Source organism: Phocoena phocoena, chromosome 19 (assembly GCF_963924675.1).
Source record: "Phocoena phocoena chromosome 19, mPhoPho1.1, whole genome shotgun sequence".
Classification (NCBI taxonomy): Eukaryota; Metazoa; Chordata; class Mammalia; order Artiodactyla; family Phocoenidae; genus Phocoena; species Phocoena phocoena.
The window spans coordinates 26,653,832-26,668,160 of record NC_089237.1 but is presented as its reverse complement, the minus strand read 5'-3'; the positions used below and the strand labels follow the sequence as shown (position 1 = coordinate 26,668,160).

Sequence of the window (14,329 nt, the reverse complement as noted above, 5' to 3'; positions counted from 1 at the left end):
TTCCCAAATCAGCCACCACGGGTCACGGTTACACTACACTTTATTTCTAAGCAAATCTCGGACAAATCTTGTGACATACTTTATACAAGAGGACACAGGCTGCACGCAAGGATGTCTCGGTTCCGGGCCAGCGGCGATGCCGTGCCCTTGCGCGCTCCCGCGCTGCCCAACACACCCCCTCGGCGCACGCGCACGCGCACACGCGACAGCCTTCCGGGCGCTTCCGCCTTCATCCTAGCAACGCACGTAGGGACGCAAGCCCCGCCCCCTCCCGGGAGCCTTCCGGAAGTTGCCGGCCGGGAGTAGGGTGCACGGCTCCGGGCGTCCCTGGATGTGCTGGGGCTTAGTCTCTGGGCGAGAGGACTCGGAAGGGGGAGAGCGACATTCAGTAGCGCGGCGCAGGGCGAGACCTGGTGACCATGGCGGGGCCGCAGCCTTTAGCCCTGCAGCTGGAACAGTTGTTGAACCCGCGACCGCGCGAGGCGGATCCTGAGGCCGACCCGGAGGAGGGTGAGGCCTGTTGGGGGCAAGGCCACGTGCGGAGCCGTGGGCCGGGCCCAGTGCGGACCCGGGCGGTTTGTGAGGGGCCGGCAGCTGGGCCTCGCCGCCTAGCCTACTCTCCTTCCCCTTGCGCAGAGGAAAACTGCTTCCCGGGAGGGTGGCCCCCGGGGCAGGGGAGGAGGGCTTCGGAATCCTTCGGACGCGCGTTCTAGATTTGGTGCTCGGGTGGGCGGAGCGTCTGGAGGACTCAGGCTTGGGTTAACTGTTGATCCAGTGCTGTTGCAGGCAGCCAGAGTCTGGTAGCAGGTTGGAGGTTATCTTTCAGGATGCCCTTACTGGCATTGCGTTAGAAATGAGAAGAAAAAGTCTCATCCTTATTTTAAAAAAACTCTGCCTGTCCCTGAGAACCTACTTGGAGGATGAAGGAAGAAGTAGGCTTCCATGGTGCCGTTTCAGCCTTTTCAGGCTTCAGCACACTTGCTTAGCGGCTGCCGAATGATATTTCTGATCTGTAGGCTGGTGTTCAAGGTCTAGTTGGGAGTAATCCTCCTTTAGGCTTGAGTCAGAGAAGTGTGAGGAAGGGAGAATACGGAGGGATAGATGTGAGTGCTGGACCGTTTCTTAGGAATAATTAGTTGAGGGAACTGGGGCCGTTTAGCCAGGATACGCAAAAAAAAAAAAAAAAACTCCTTGAGGGATGGGCTGGAGTGGGATAGAACATGATGATGGCTGACTTAAAATATTTGAGCTGACTGTTACACATGGAAGAGGGATTAGACTAGTTTTCTATGACCCAAGGCATGGAAATATATCCTTCTAGTAGATGCAGAGAGTCAGCTTTCTGTACAGGAAAGCTTTCTGTAGCAGCAAGGTAGCAAGTGGTCTGCGTTGGGAGGTGATGATGTCCCTGTTCTTGGAAGTTGGTGGGGATTTTGTAGAGGACGTTCAAGCGTGAATTTAAAGGGCTGAACAGGGTTACCATTAAAGTATGTTCTAACCAGGAGATTCTGATTACTTTTCCCCCTCCCCCGACAGCCACTGCTGCCAAAGTGATTGACAGGTTTGATGAAGGGGAAGATGGGGAAGATGATTTCCTGGCGGTGGGTAGCATTAGAAAGCTGGCATCAGCCTCCCTCTTGGACACAGACAAGAGGTATTCTGGCAAGACCACCTCTAGAAGAGCTTGGAAGGCAGACCATTGGGAGCAGACTCTGCCAGGTTCATCTGGTGAGTAGACGTATTTATTTCCATGGTACTCTTTCTTTCCTGATTTTTTGGGGTAAAATTTTTTTTTTTTTTTTTTGATGCTCTCTGCAGAACTAGTCCAGATGCCCCACTTACTGTCTTAGGAGAAACCACTGATTTGACATTAGAAAGGGCCCTTTAAAGTACTGAATTTCACTTGGTAAGGAATCTGAAGTCTGGAGCTATTAAGTAGCTATACTCCTAATGTTTGCACTAATGGCTCACCCTAAAATGGAGTGAGAGAAAAGGCCTTGCATATTTGGATTTTGGAGAGGGCTATGTGTTGAAAAAGCATTGTGTCTGATGAGCACGCTACTCATGGATTTTGACCCTTTTCCTTTGGTTTGTCAAGCCTTGCATCGAGTCACTGGATAATATTAATTTGTGACACTCATTTTTTTGCCACTGTAGAAATTTCATAGTCTTTTCCTGTTCCCTGCAACAATTAGGAGGATGTGAGCTTATAGTTTTAAAGATTGTGAGTTTCTCAGAGTGGAAGAAGGGGGCGGGATATGGTGATTATTGAGTGGATGCTATTTGTTTTCCTTTAGAGAGGTCAGAGGGACCATGTTGAGAATCCACAGATAATATAAAAGAAACAATCACTCATGCTGTGATATCCATGGTTTAGTCCCTGTTACAGTCCTTGGGGCTCCCAGATGATAAGCTCATTTTATATTCTTTATTTAGAGAATGATAGACCAGTCCTGGGACCAGTATAATATTTATTGAGCTCTCACCATGTGTCAGGCACTATGGTAAGTCCTTTAAATTCTAAGAGCCTGGTACATAGTAAGTCCTCAGAAAATGTTACCACCATATCATTACATGTATTATCTCATTTAATCCTCCCAACAGCCCTGTGAGGTTGGTACTGTTTATCCCCATTTTACAGATAAGGAAATAGAGGGGCACATTGGTTAAGTAACTTGCTCAAGGTCATATATCTAGTAAGTACAGGCTGGAACTCAAATAAGGCAGTCTGACTCTAAGATCTATACTTTAAACTACTACTCTGTGAATATTTCTTTATCTGAGAAATGGCATACATTTAAAGAACTTACAGGATTATTTCTCTTTTCTGTTTGGCACTTAGTTTCTGTATATATGTTTTTGACAGCCTTCTCTGTCTTGAGTTTATATATTGTTACTTAAAGAAGTACTTTAAGAGATCATGTTTTCATAAAAATCTTTATTTTATGAAGAAAGTTGTTGGTAACAGGTCCCTGTATGATTATGCTTCCTGTGTTCTACCATGGAAGAGATTGGATAATCATTAAAGACCTGTAAGTGTCAGGATACCCCAAGCATAAGTAAAATCAGGAGCCATAACTAATATTCCATTCACTGAAGGATCAAGTTCAGACTCCTTCCCGTGGAAGACAAGACCCCTCCTGATTTGGTCCCTGAGCGACTCTCTGGCCTCATATCCCAGCATTCTGTACCCCAGTGCACTTTTGTGTGCTGGACCTTTGCATCTGTTGCTTTTCCTTTCCTTCCCTCTTTTCTGTCTGATGACCTGTTACTTATGCGTAATAAGTAAAACTATACTGTGTCCTTTACATGAAGCCATCTCTCACCCCTCTCTGTACACTGTACTAATGCTTTTGTAATGTAGTTATTGGTTATGCGTATCCACCACTCCTAGCAGACTGTGAACCCGCCCCCACAGATACTACATTCTGTTTGTCAGTCTCTAGTTTTTATCCATGGCTGGTTCATAATAGGTGCTTAATAAGTGTTTAATAGGCATCACTAGGGTGACAGAGATTGTGCATTTGGGACAGTTAGTGATAAACTCTGTTTTTTCAGATGCAGGTTTGGGGAAACCAGTAATTCCCTCACACCAGATGAAATTTGACCATTTTTCAAGGTCCAGGTCAAAGGCTGCCTTTTTCTTATAACCTTGCTTAAATTCACTTGCTCCACAGCTAAAATCTCTTCCTCCTCTTGATTACCAAAACTCTGTCAAAGTGCTTTTAATTCTTCTCTGTATTATAGTTTTTATGGGTCTGTCTTTCCCACTAGAGCCTTTCAGTAGGATAGGACCCATGTTTTTTGGGGTTTTTTTGTTTTTGTTTGTTTATTTTTTTTTGGCCGCGCCGTGTGGCACTCAGGATCTTAGTTCCCCAACCAGGGATTGAACCCGAGCCCCCTCCATTGGAAGCGCGGAGTCTTAACCACTGGACCGCCAGGGGAATCCCATAGGACCCATGTTTTATTCATTTTTGTTTCTCCCTTAGCATTTTAGAGATAGTAGATGTGTAATAAATACTGGTTGAGTTGCATTGAATACAGTAATACTTTTTTTTTTGGATAGGTGTCATGATACTTTAGTTAAAATGAAAGATATGGCCTAGTATTAGTTTTAAGGTAACTTTTTTTTCTTTTTCTCCTTCTTCCCTCCCTTGTTTAGATCAAGAAATATCTGATGAGGAAGGGTCTGGAGGTGGAGATTCAGAGGGTCTGGGCCTGGAGGAATCCGGTGAGGATGCCATGAGTGCTGAGGAACTGGAGTGTGCTGATGGTGACAGTAGCCTGGCCTGGAAAAAGAGGAGCAGAAGCCACTCCAGGAAGGCGTCGGGCTTCAGTGTCCAGAGCATCAGTGACTTTGAAAAGTTTACCGAGGGAATGGATGACCTCGGTAGCAGTGAGGACGAGGAAGACGAAGAGCAGGAGAGTGGTATGGAGGAAGGGGGTGGTGAGGAAGACTTTGAAGGTGAGAGTGAGGAAGACAAAGCTGAAGACAGGACCAGTGAGGACGACGGGGTGGTGATGACCTTCTCCGAGGTCAAAGTTTCCGAGGAAGTGGAGAAAGGCCAAGCTGTGAAGAACCAGATAGGTTTGTACACGGCTTGCTGTTTGCTTGTTTTGAGTGTCCACATTTGATCTCCTTTTTGTTTGTTTGTGGGCGTTTGCTGTCTCCTGTGTCCTTCCAATTAGTTGGTGACGTGCCCCACTTACCTAGAGGCCCAAAGCGCTGTTCCCCTGTGCTTGGCCTGCTCTTGCTTCACTCAGCTGCTTTGCTGGTTCTGCTCTAGTACTTCTGGCAGCTGTGGAGGGTTGAAGAGAAGGGCGGCGTCTCCTCTCGTTGGGCTGTAGCATTCTCTCTCTCATGTAGCAAGTCAATTTGCGTCCAGACACCGGATTTATTTCGTGTAATAAATAGAGTGTTTCCATGGCATGAAGCTGATAAAACCATGCTGCTTAGGGACTGCTTTGATTTCCAGTCCCTCCCCCTCTCCCTGCCCCAGGAAGATTTTATTAACTGAGGAATGGAATTCTTTTTTCTTTCTCAGCACTGTGGGACCAGCTCTTGGAAGGAAGGATAAAGCTACAAAAAGCTCTGCTGACCACCAATCAGCTTCCTCAACCAGATGTTTTCCCTATTTTCAAGGACAAAGGTGGCCCAGAATTTGCCAGCGCCTTGAAAAACAGTAAGAATACTTATCGCATATTGGGATGCTTAGAACCACTGGGGTTCATTGGGATATACTGGGATTGTATTCACAGCACCACAGAGTTGAGAAGACTTGGCTTTAGTCATAATATGGTATAAAATGGTGATTTTTAACTTAAAAGAAAATAGCAGTATAACCCTCTTATCAACGGGAGGCAACTTTGATCGAAACAGGTCGGGTGCTTGAGTCATGCCTGTTCCTCTTTTTTCCAGCCCTGCTCTCACTTTCCCCTCCCCCTCCTCTTGGCTTTCTGAGCTACTGCTTTAGCGCTCAGGGAAAAACCACTGGCATAGAATGAAAGGGAGACAGTGAATGACTAACCTCAGTTCGTTTAACTTGTATATCACGTGCTTAAAGGATGCCTTTCTTTGTTGGGTGGTTTCTAGAACAAAATGCTGAGATGACCTTACTCCTGTCTCCCTTTGGGTTACAGAGGGTGATGAAGGATGGTGACCGCAGAGGGAGGAAAAAGTTGTGAAAGAGAATTGCTGGGCTGTAAAGTCCAAGAATTTTAGAAGAGCAAAGGAATTTAGCAATTATTTGGCTCCCAACTCCCTCATTTTACAGAGGAGAGAGCCAAAGCCCAAAGAGAGTGAGTCGCCCAAAGAGAATGAGTCGCCCAAAGTTGGAGAGCTCGATCATGCACGGCAGAGACAGCCTCCCCCAGCTTTTCTGCCTTACGATCTAGGGGCTGCCTCCTGGGTACCCAGTGGCACCAGAGGACTGGGGCCGAGGAGAGAGATGCGGGGTGAGCGCACAGAGGCTGGAATCACCATCCCTTACTTGCACGCTGAGACTTAGTGTTGTCATTTGCTCTTTCAAACTTGTTTTTATAATATCGTGGAGTTAGCCTGAGAAGGGGCCTGAGGAGGACATCTGATTTGGCTCTGCCTCTTGGTTAGAATCACCTTAAACCATTTAAGATAAATGGGTAGGATTTCTAGGGTAAGGAATTGTGTGAACCTTTCTTGGTGGGGACTACTTGGTTTAATTAGGAATTACTTCCCAAGGGCCAGTCTTTAGATTGTGTGTCTTGACACACTTGAAGTCAGGAACCCTGCAGTTACTGTGAGGGTGGGTCTTTTGTGGCCCCTCCTCCAGCTCTTCCCCGCTTCCTCCCTCAAATAAATGGTAGCTTGGTGGTTTTCAGCATTTTTGACATTTTGGGGGCACTTCTCTGCTATTTTTAACGCCCTAGTGCCCTGATTTCCGGTATGCCTTTGGAATGAGACCTAGACCAAGACTACTCTAGATTAAATGTCCTAAATGTTTCACAGTAAGGCCTTTGCCATTTTGTTACTCATTACTCTTCTTGCTTGAGCCAACCCTGTCCCCGCTTTTTTGGGGGTTCATCTCAAGATGTAGATATTTTAAGGTTTTATCAGTGCTCGGTATAAGGGACGCATTCTTACTCTTGGATACAGTTCAGTTTTTTAGCTGTTTTAATGTTATTTAACTTTTATTTTGCAACAGTTCCGATCATTTTAAACACTTAAAAAAGAAACATTTTTATTTTATTTTATTTTTTTGACCGTGCCATGTGGCATGTGGGATCTTAGTTCCCCCACCAGGGAACTAACCCACGTGTCCTGCATTGGGAGCGCTGTGCCTTAACCACTGGACCGCCAGGGAATTCCCCGATCTCTTTTTGTACTTAACCAATTGCCTCTTTGCCTCGTTGATGAATTCCAGTTAATCTGACAGATGTCTCCTAATCTGACTAGGTGGGTTGCAGCGGAAGAGGGAGAAGAAAGGAATGTTTATTTGGTATCACATATTCTAAGGTGGGAGGGTGGAGAGTTTTCTTTTTTTTGAAATTTTTATTGGAGTATAGTTCATTTACAATGTTGTGTTAGTTTCAGGTGTACAGCAAAGTGAATCAGTTATACATATATCCACTCTTTTTTAGATTCTTTTCCCACATAGGCCATTGTGGAATTGAGTATTGAGTAGAGTTCCCTGTGCTATACAGTAGGTCCTTATTAGTTAGCTAGGAGCGTTTTCTGGTTACCAGAATTTCTATGCATCTGAAGGGTAGCTAATTCTTGTTTCTACCTTTATGACAATATGATATAATATGTTGTGTAGTTCCCTATCTTGGTGAGCAGAGTTGAAGAAAAACTTCTTGGTTACATAACTGTGGATGAACAATTTATACTATGTTATATAGCTGGTGTGGAACATAGGCTGAATTTGTACTGACCCCAGAACAAACACTGGAACTTAATTTCTTTAATTAAATCTCTTTTCAGTTTGGTTGGTCTTACAGTAAGGTCAGACTGCCTGGGTTTAGATTCCATCTCAGCAGTGGATTAGCTGAGTGACCTGGAGCAAGTTACTTAACTTCACAGTAAGATGGGGATAATATGATTGTGAAGATTAAAGGATGTAATCGATATAAAGCATTAGCACAGTGTCTGGCACACTGCACACCGCAAATGTTATGTACATGTGTTCTCCTCTTCTGCAGAAAGAGGCATTTGGCAGTGTTCAGCCCTGTGAATGACGGTTGTCACTGTAACTAACCATCGTTCCCACTGTCTCCAGTGTTTTTTGACTTTTTGTTAGTGTTCAGATTCCCTATATAATTTAAATTAACCATTTGTTCTGGAAAATGGGTAGTGTTATATTCTTTTATTATTATTTTAAAATAAATTTATTTGTTGACTTTTGGCTGCATTGGATCTTCATCGCTGTGCGCAGGCTTTCTTTAGTTGTGTTGAGCGGGGGCTACTCTTCGTTGTGGTGCGCAGGCTTCTCGTTGCGGAGCATGGGCTCTAGGCATGTGGGCTTCAGTAGTTGTGGCATGCAGGCTCAGCAGTTGTGGCTTGCGGGCTCTAGAGCGCAGGCTCAGTAGTTGTGGCACACGGGCTTAGTTGCTCCACGGCATGTAGGATCTTCCCGGACTAGGGCTCGCACCCGTGTCCTCTGCATTGGCAGGCGGATTCTTAACCAGTGCGCCACCAGGGAAGCCCAGTAGTGTTATATTCTAGTGTAATACTTAGAATTCAGCTTTGGCCTCTATGACTGTGAGAAGGTGATCAGAGATTTCCTTATTGCCGGACCCAGCTGCTGCCTCTGTGAAGCTTTCAACCTTTCCTTGAAATTTTTCCCTTAGGTTTTGGCGCTACTGCATGTGATGTGTGGGTTCTCCTGCTTTTCTGACTCCTCTTTTATCCTCTCAGTGTCAGTTTCACTGCATTTAAGATCCTGTTCTCAGGCTGTGTTTTCTTGGCATATTCTCTCCTTGGCTCTGTCATTTACTCTCATAGTCCTAACAGTAGCCTCTAGAACAGAGCAGACTTCCAGCTGTATTTCAGCCACAGTCAAGTCCCGAGCAGCATGCCTTTGTACTCTAAGCACCTTAAACTCTACTTTTCAGAAACTAAACAAATATCTCCTTTCTTCCCCAACACACTTAGTCCCCAAATGTTGGATACCTCTCGATGTGAAATAATTTCAGAGGCATTTTTTGATATTTTAGTAGTTGCATAAGTGGTAAGTCATGAAGTAGCCTTAGCAAAATTAAGGGATTTTCCATGCACAAAACCATTCCTCTAAAGAGGTTAGCTTTTTCCTCTCTGATTTTCTTTTAAAAACTTCTGTAGCGTTAGGAGGCAGTTCTTTTATGTTGGTAGCAGCAATGTATAAGGAAAAAGGCATGTTATTTAAGGAAACCTCAGCATGAGTTGTTTAAAACTTTTCATTATGGAATATATCAAACCTATATAAAAGTAGAGAGAATTGTATAGTGAACCCATATACCTTTACCCGCTAAACACTTATCAAGTCACGGCGTATCTTATTTCATCTACTTATACTAACTCACCCCCTACTTCTGCTTTATTTTGAAGCAAACACCAGACATCCTATCATTTTATCAGAAAATCAGCATGGATCTCTAAGAGAAAAGCATTTAAAAAAAATCACAATATCATCCCACACAAAAACACTAACAGTGATTTCTTAATAAACATAACTGGTTTGAATAGATGGGGAATTGAGGGAGCATTCCTGTAAGAGGCGCTCTCTATTGTCTTTTAAGAGTTTGCTCTATAGCTTTAAATGAAATGATTAAAGGAAAGCCAAACTTCAGCCATAATAAGTTGACCTTTTAGTGAAATGCATGTTATTAATGTATTTAATGAGATGCAGTACAGATTGCAGTGAGCACCATGTTTCATTATAGGTCTAAAATGCAATATCATTGAAGACCTTTAATGGAAACAATGGTTGACATTTTGATATTTCCTATTAGCAAAATCCCCCCAAGAACACAGTATAATGTAATATAAATAGAGAGGAAGTGTTGAGATTTTCTACTTGCTTAAGAGTATAAACACAAATTCCACTATTAAGAAGTTACGTTTTGTTTGTGCCCGCCCCGCATCTTCCCACTTCTAGTTCGAGTTCACCCTCTCATCCCTCTGTGGCTCTTCCCCCAGCCCCTCAACTATTTTGACTTGAATAGACTAAAAATTTTAATGCCTATTTGACCACAGCACTAATAGACACCTTAAAGAACAACTTTTAAAATTTTGAGTAAGTCATGGCAATCGGAATCTTGATAGATAATGTTTCTGTTTTGTTTTTTAAATTTTATTTATTTTTAAGTAGGCATTGTATTCACATGGCTCAAAATTCAAAAGATGCTAATGACTCTGCAGGGAAAATCCTCCTTCCCACCCCGTACCCCTGCTACCCAGTCCCCTATCCCATAGGCAACCAATATTGTCAGGGAAATTCCCCCTTTGTTATTACTTAGTTGCCTTAGGTGACAAATCCATGAACATCTATTTCAGTGTTAGCTCGATTAACGCTTTGTGGGTTCATGACAGAGTTCTCACAAATGATCTGTAGAACCCTGGAATATCCGTAATTACTTGGGATAGGTTTAAGTATTGCTTGGGACGACGAAGGCACTTGCAAGCTTCTCCAAGTATAGCATAGTGTAGGATTAAGGACTCTTATTACTGTAGACTTCATCTAGCCAAGATGGTGTGAGGAAGATTGATCTTTTTGTTTCAGCTGATGGCTATTATTTTTAAAAATAGCTTTACTGTTCTAATTATAAAATCATGTCATGCCTACTTCAGAAATTCAGAAAATACGTAAGAGCATAAAGAAGAAAATAAGGATTACCTGTAATCTTACTACCCAGAGGTAGCCAACAGTTGTCATTTTGATGAATATCGTTTCAGACCTTTTTCTGTGTTTACACACACATACACACACACACTTTTTTAAACAAACATGGAATCTTACAAGTATGTACTATTTTGTAAGCTTATTTTTTTCTACTTAACATATTTCATGTCAGTATATTTAGATGTACGTCAGCATTTTCAGTGGCTACAGAATATTCCATTTTATTGATTTACTGCAGTTTATTTAGCCAATCTGTATTGATGGATACTCAGGTTTATTTCAGCCTTTCACTTTTTTTTTTTTTACATTTTTTTCTGCGGTAAGTGGGCCTCTCACTGTTGTGGCCTCTCCCGTTGCAGAGCACAGGCTGCGGACGCACAGGCCCAGCGGCCATGGCTCACGGGCCCAGCCGCTCCACGGCATGTGGGATCCTCCCGGACCGGGGCACGAACCCGTGTCCCCTGCATTTGCAGGCGGACTCCCAACCACTGTGCCACCAGGGAAGCCCCAGCCTTTCACTTTTATAAAGCATGCTTTGATAAACACTCTTGTACATACATATTCGAGCATTTTGCCTAAAAGTAGCACTGTCCAATATAAATATGGTTCAAGTCACATACGAATTTTAAATTTCCTAGTAATCAAATTTTTAGAAAATTGTAAAAAGAAACAGGTAGAATTAATGTTTGTAACATATTTTACTTAATGCAGTATATAAGAAATATTAAAAGTTTAACATCTAGTCAATATTTAAATACTAATGAGATAATCTTATGTATGTTTTTTCATGTCAAGTCTTTGAAATACAGAGTGTATTCTACGTTTACAGTTCATCTCGATTTGGGCTAACCACATTTCGAGTCCTCAGTAGCCACATGTGGATACTGAATTGGACAGCACAGATCTACGTTCCTGGAAATTCAATTGCTGGGACAAAGGGATCGTACTTCTGTTTCTTTTTTAAGGCTTTTGGAAGATACTGCCAAGTTGGTCCTTAGAAGAATTATAACCATTTAATTCTCATCTGTAACAGTTGTTTTCCTGGACTCCCACCACAGAGTATTATTGATCCTCTTATTTTTCCTAAACTGTAGGTGAGAAATGAAGGCAATCATTTCTTGATAACTTTCTGTTTGATATTTACATAATACCTCTTGACTTAGCTTTGAAATCTATGCTATGTTTGGTCAGCTTTGAAATCTATGCTATGTTTGGTCTGTTTCTTAGAGAATGAGTTCTATGTAGGAGGACTTTTGGTCCCTGTTGAGCTACTACCTAATTTGTCCAACGTGGTTAATTAGGCATTTATACTATGTAGAAAGTAAAGTGGGGTCAACAGAGCAAGTGCTTCCCTTTCCAAAGCAACTGAGTGGGGGACCCAGGAGGAGAGTGTTAGATTCTTTCAACCACCCTGAAAAGATGAGCCCTAGATGGCTCACAGAGCTGTGGAAGCTTGAAAACTACTGCAGCCAATTTCATCAGAACATCTGTTTTATTGTTTTGGGTTTCTTAGGAATTAAGGTTGTCTTCAGGCCTGAAACAATCTTTAATTGTGATGAGTTAAATAAGGAAGCAACCCGGACGTGTAGTAGTACTAGTAGTAGGCAGTAGTAGTAGTAGGTAGTACTAGTAGTAAGTAGTAGTCGTCATCATCGTCGTAGTAGTAGTAGTAACATATGTAGTAGGATTGCCCTATCCGCTGGATTCACAGTGAAGTCATACACATCAGTGTATGTTGGAGTCTCTTTATATGGACATTTTATGAACTCACCTTTAACCATATATGCCTGGCCAAAAGAAAAAGAGGGAGAGAGAAACAGCTTAAGTAGTGCCAGTGATTCTGCCTGCCATCTTTTTCAGTGTGCTCATGCCCTGGAGTAAGCATGGGTGGCAGGTAGAATCTGTGGCTGCCGTAGTTATTTTTTGTTCTGGGTACCTCTCCAGTGAGCATCTCGTCAGACAGACTGCGAATCTAGTGGTTACAGTTACAGCCTGTAGTCTTTGTCCAGCACGGTCCCCAAATGTAATCATCTTGTGTTTAATCGACGAAGCGGCTGTAGTGTTTGAGGGGAGAAACTGACCATGTTGAACTGGCACAGAGACTGTGGTGCTGTACTTTCTGGGCAATTTTCGGGATTTTTAAAACAGTTTTGTGAAAACTTGATTTTTGCTTTATGCTCAGACTTTAGAACCTGACCACTGCCGAAAGATGCTACTCTGTTATTGTTATTTGTGTCTTAACACTTATTCTTAAATCACTTTATTAAAATTATACATGAATATGATAAATAGTACAGAAGCATTCAGGAGGACAACAGTCCTTTGCCTTACTTTCAGTCTCATTTTATTTCGTTTTCCTTTTATAATTTTAAATAATTTGTTTAGATCTCTATTTCTTGATTTCTTTATCCTCTGGTATGAAAGATGACAGTGCTACTGACAGGTTAAGATGAAGACTGAGTAGTGACCATTTCATTTAGCAACATGGTGGCCACCCTCTACCTTGATGAGCAGTTTTGGTGGGGTAGGAGGGATGCAGGCTTGACTGGGATGGGTTTGTGAGAGGATGGGAAAAAGGGATCTGAGGTAGTGAGTATAGACAACTATTTCTAGGAATGTTACTTTAGAGGGGAGCAGAGAAATGGGGGGTTAGATGGAGAAGGATGTGGAGTCAAGAGAAGTGTTTTGTTTTTGAGATGGGAGCAATAACAGCATGTTTGTGTGTTGGCAAGAATGATGCAGCAGAGGGGAAATTGATGATGATGGGGGTGGATATCTGTAGCAATGTCCTTGAGGAGGTATGTGAGATGGGACTAGGGCATCCTTAGGGAATGGTGGCCTTTGATAGTGGGGACAGATTAATCGTAGTGACAGGTGGGAAGACAGTATATGAGTAGATACAGATAGGTAGGCGTCTCTGAAAATTCTCTTTTCATCGTTCTATTTTCTTTGAAATAGAAACCAAGGTCATAAATTGTGAATGAGGAGTAAGGAAGGAGGTGGTAGAAATTTGTAGGAAAAGGTATGAGGTAGTCATTCCATTCTTCTTCCACTACGTTTTTACATTCTGCCCTGCAACTGCAACCAAGATTCCCGTGCTCTATCCATATGTTGACCCTGGGAGTTGAAAACCAGTCAACTGCATTTACAATGTGTTATTATCCTGTAAATAAGGGTGTAATACCGGGGCAGGGAGGGACTGGAAAATGACTTTTTCTTTCCTGTGTGTTCAGAGGCCTGTCTGTAGGAGTATGTTCCTAGTTCAGTACAGGTGCCTAGTTCCTAGTTCAAGTAGATTTTTTATAACCCTCCATCAGTTGCTTAAAATCATGCTGTATTTTAGTTTGCTTCAGATTTGTTTTTTTCTTCTTTTCATTTTTTTGTGTTTTTTTTCTTTTTCTTTTTTGCTTTTGTTTTTTGCTTCACATTTGGACTGTTTATCTATTATATCATTTTTTTCCTAGGTCTCTAGATACTCTTTTCTTCCCCTGATGGCTCAGTTTTATCATCTCAGTCCTTCTTCCCCCAAACTTTAAATCATGTGGTCTCTCCTCTTACATTCTCCCAGTTTGAGTGGGTTGTTCTCTGGGTCTGGCGCACTGGGTCCTCCTGGGACTTCCTTTCCTTGCTCTTCTAGGGTGGAGCTGTGTTCTGGCTCTTCCTGTATCTCAGTTTGTCAGTTTGGTGCCAAACATGGATGGGGAGTAAATGATCTGATTTTTTGCAGATTTAAAAATGCTCTGCCTCATTTGTCATTGATATCAATATATTCTTCATGGATTGGGTATAAATTTCTGGGTTGAAAATTACTTTCGCTCAGAACTTGAAAGTACTGCCCTGTATTAGTTTCCTATTGTTTTTTGTTTTTAATATTTATTTATTTATTTTGGCTGCACTGGGTCTTCATTGCAGCATGCGAACTGTTAAGTTGCGGCATGCATGCAGGATCTAGTTCCCAACCAGGGGTTGAACCT

The 14,329-nt window shown here is 42.6% G+C and overlaps 1 protein-coding gene across 2 annotated transcripts in view; it reads left to right on the top strand.

Moving 5' to 3' along the window:
- Positions 1-288: 288 nt before the first annotated feature.
- Positions 289-14,329, top strand: part of AATF (apoptosis antagonizing transcription factor) — a 100,019-nt gene continuing 85,978 nt past the window's right edge. The window contains exons 1-4 of one of the 2 annotated variants that reach the window (XM_065897581.1): positions 289-510; positions 1,537-1,728; positions 4,163-4,588; positions 5,046-5,183. In XM_065897581.1, the coding sequence (XP_065753653.1) occupies positions 420-510; positions 1,537-1,728; positions 4,163-4,588; positions 5,046-5,183 (847 nt within the window). In that variant the 5' untranslated portion in view covers positions 289-419. The remainder of the gene's footprint in view (positions 511-1,536; positions 1,729-4,162; positions 4,589-5,045; positions 5,184-14,329) is intronic. The other variant, XM_065897582.1, reaches the window with a different exon arrangement.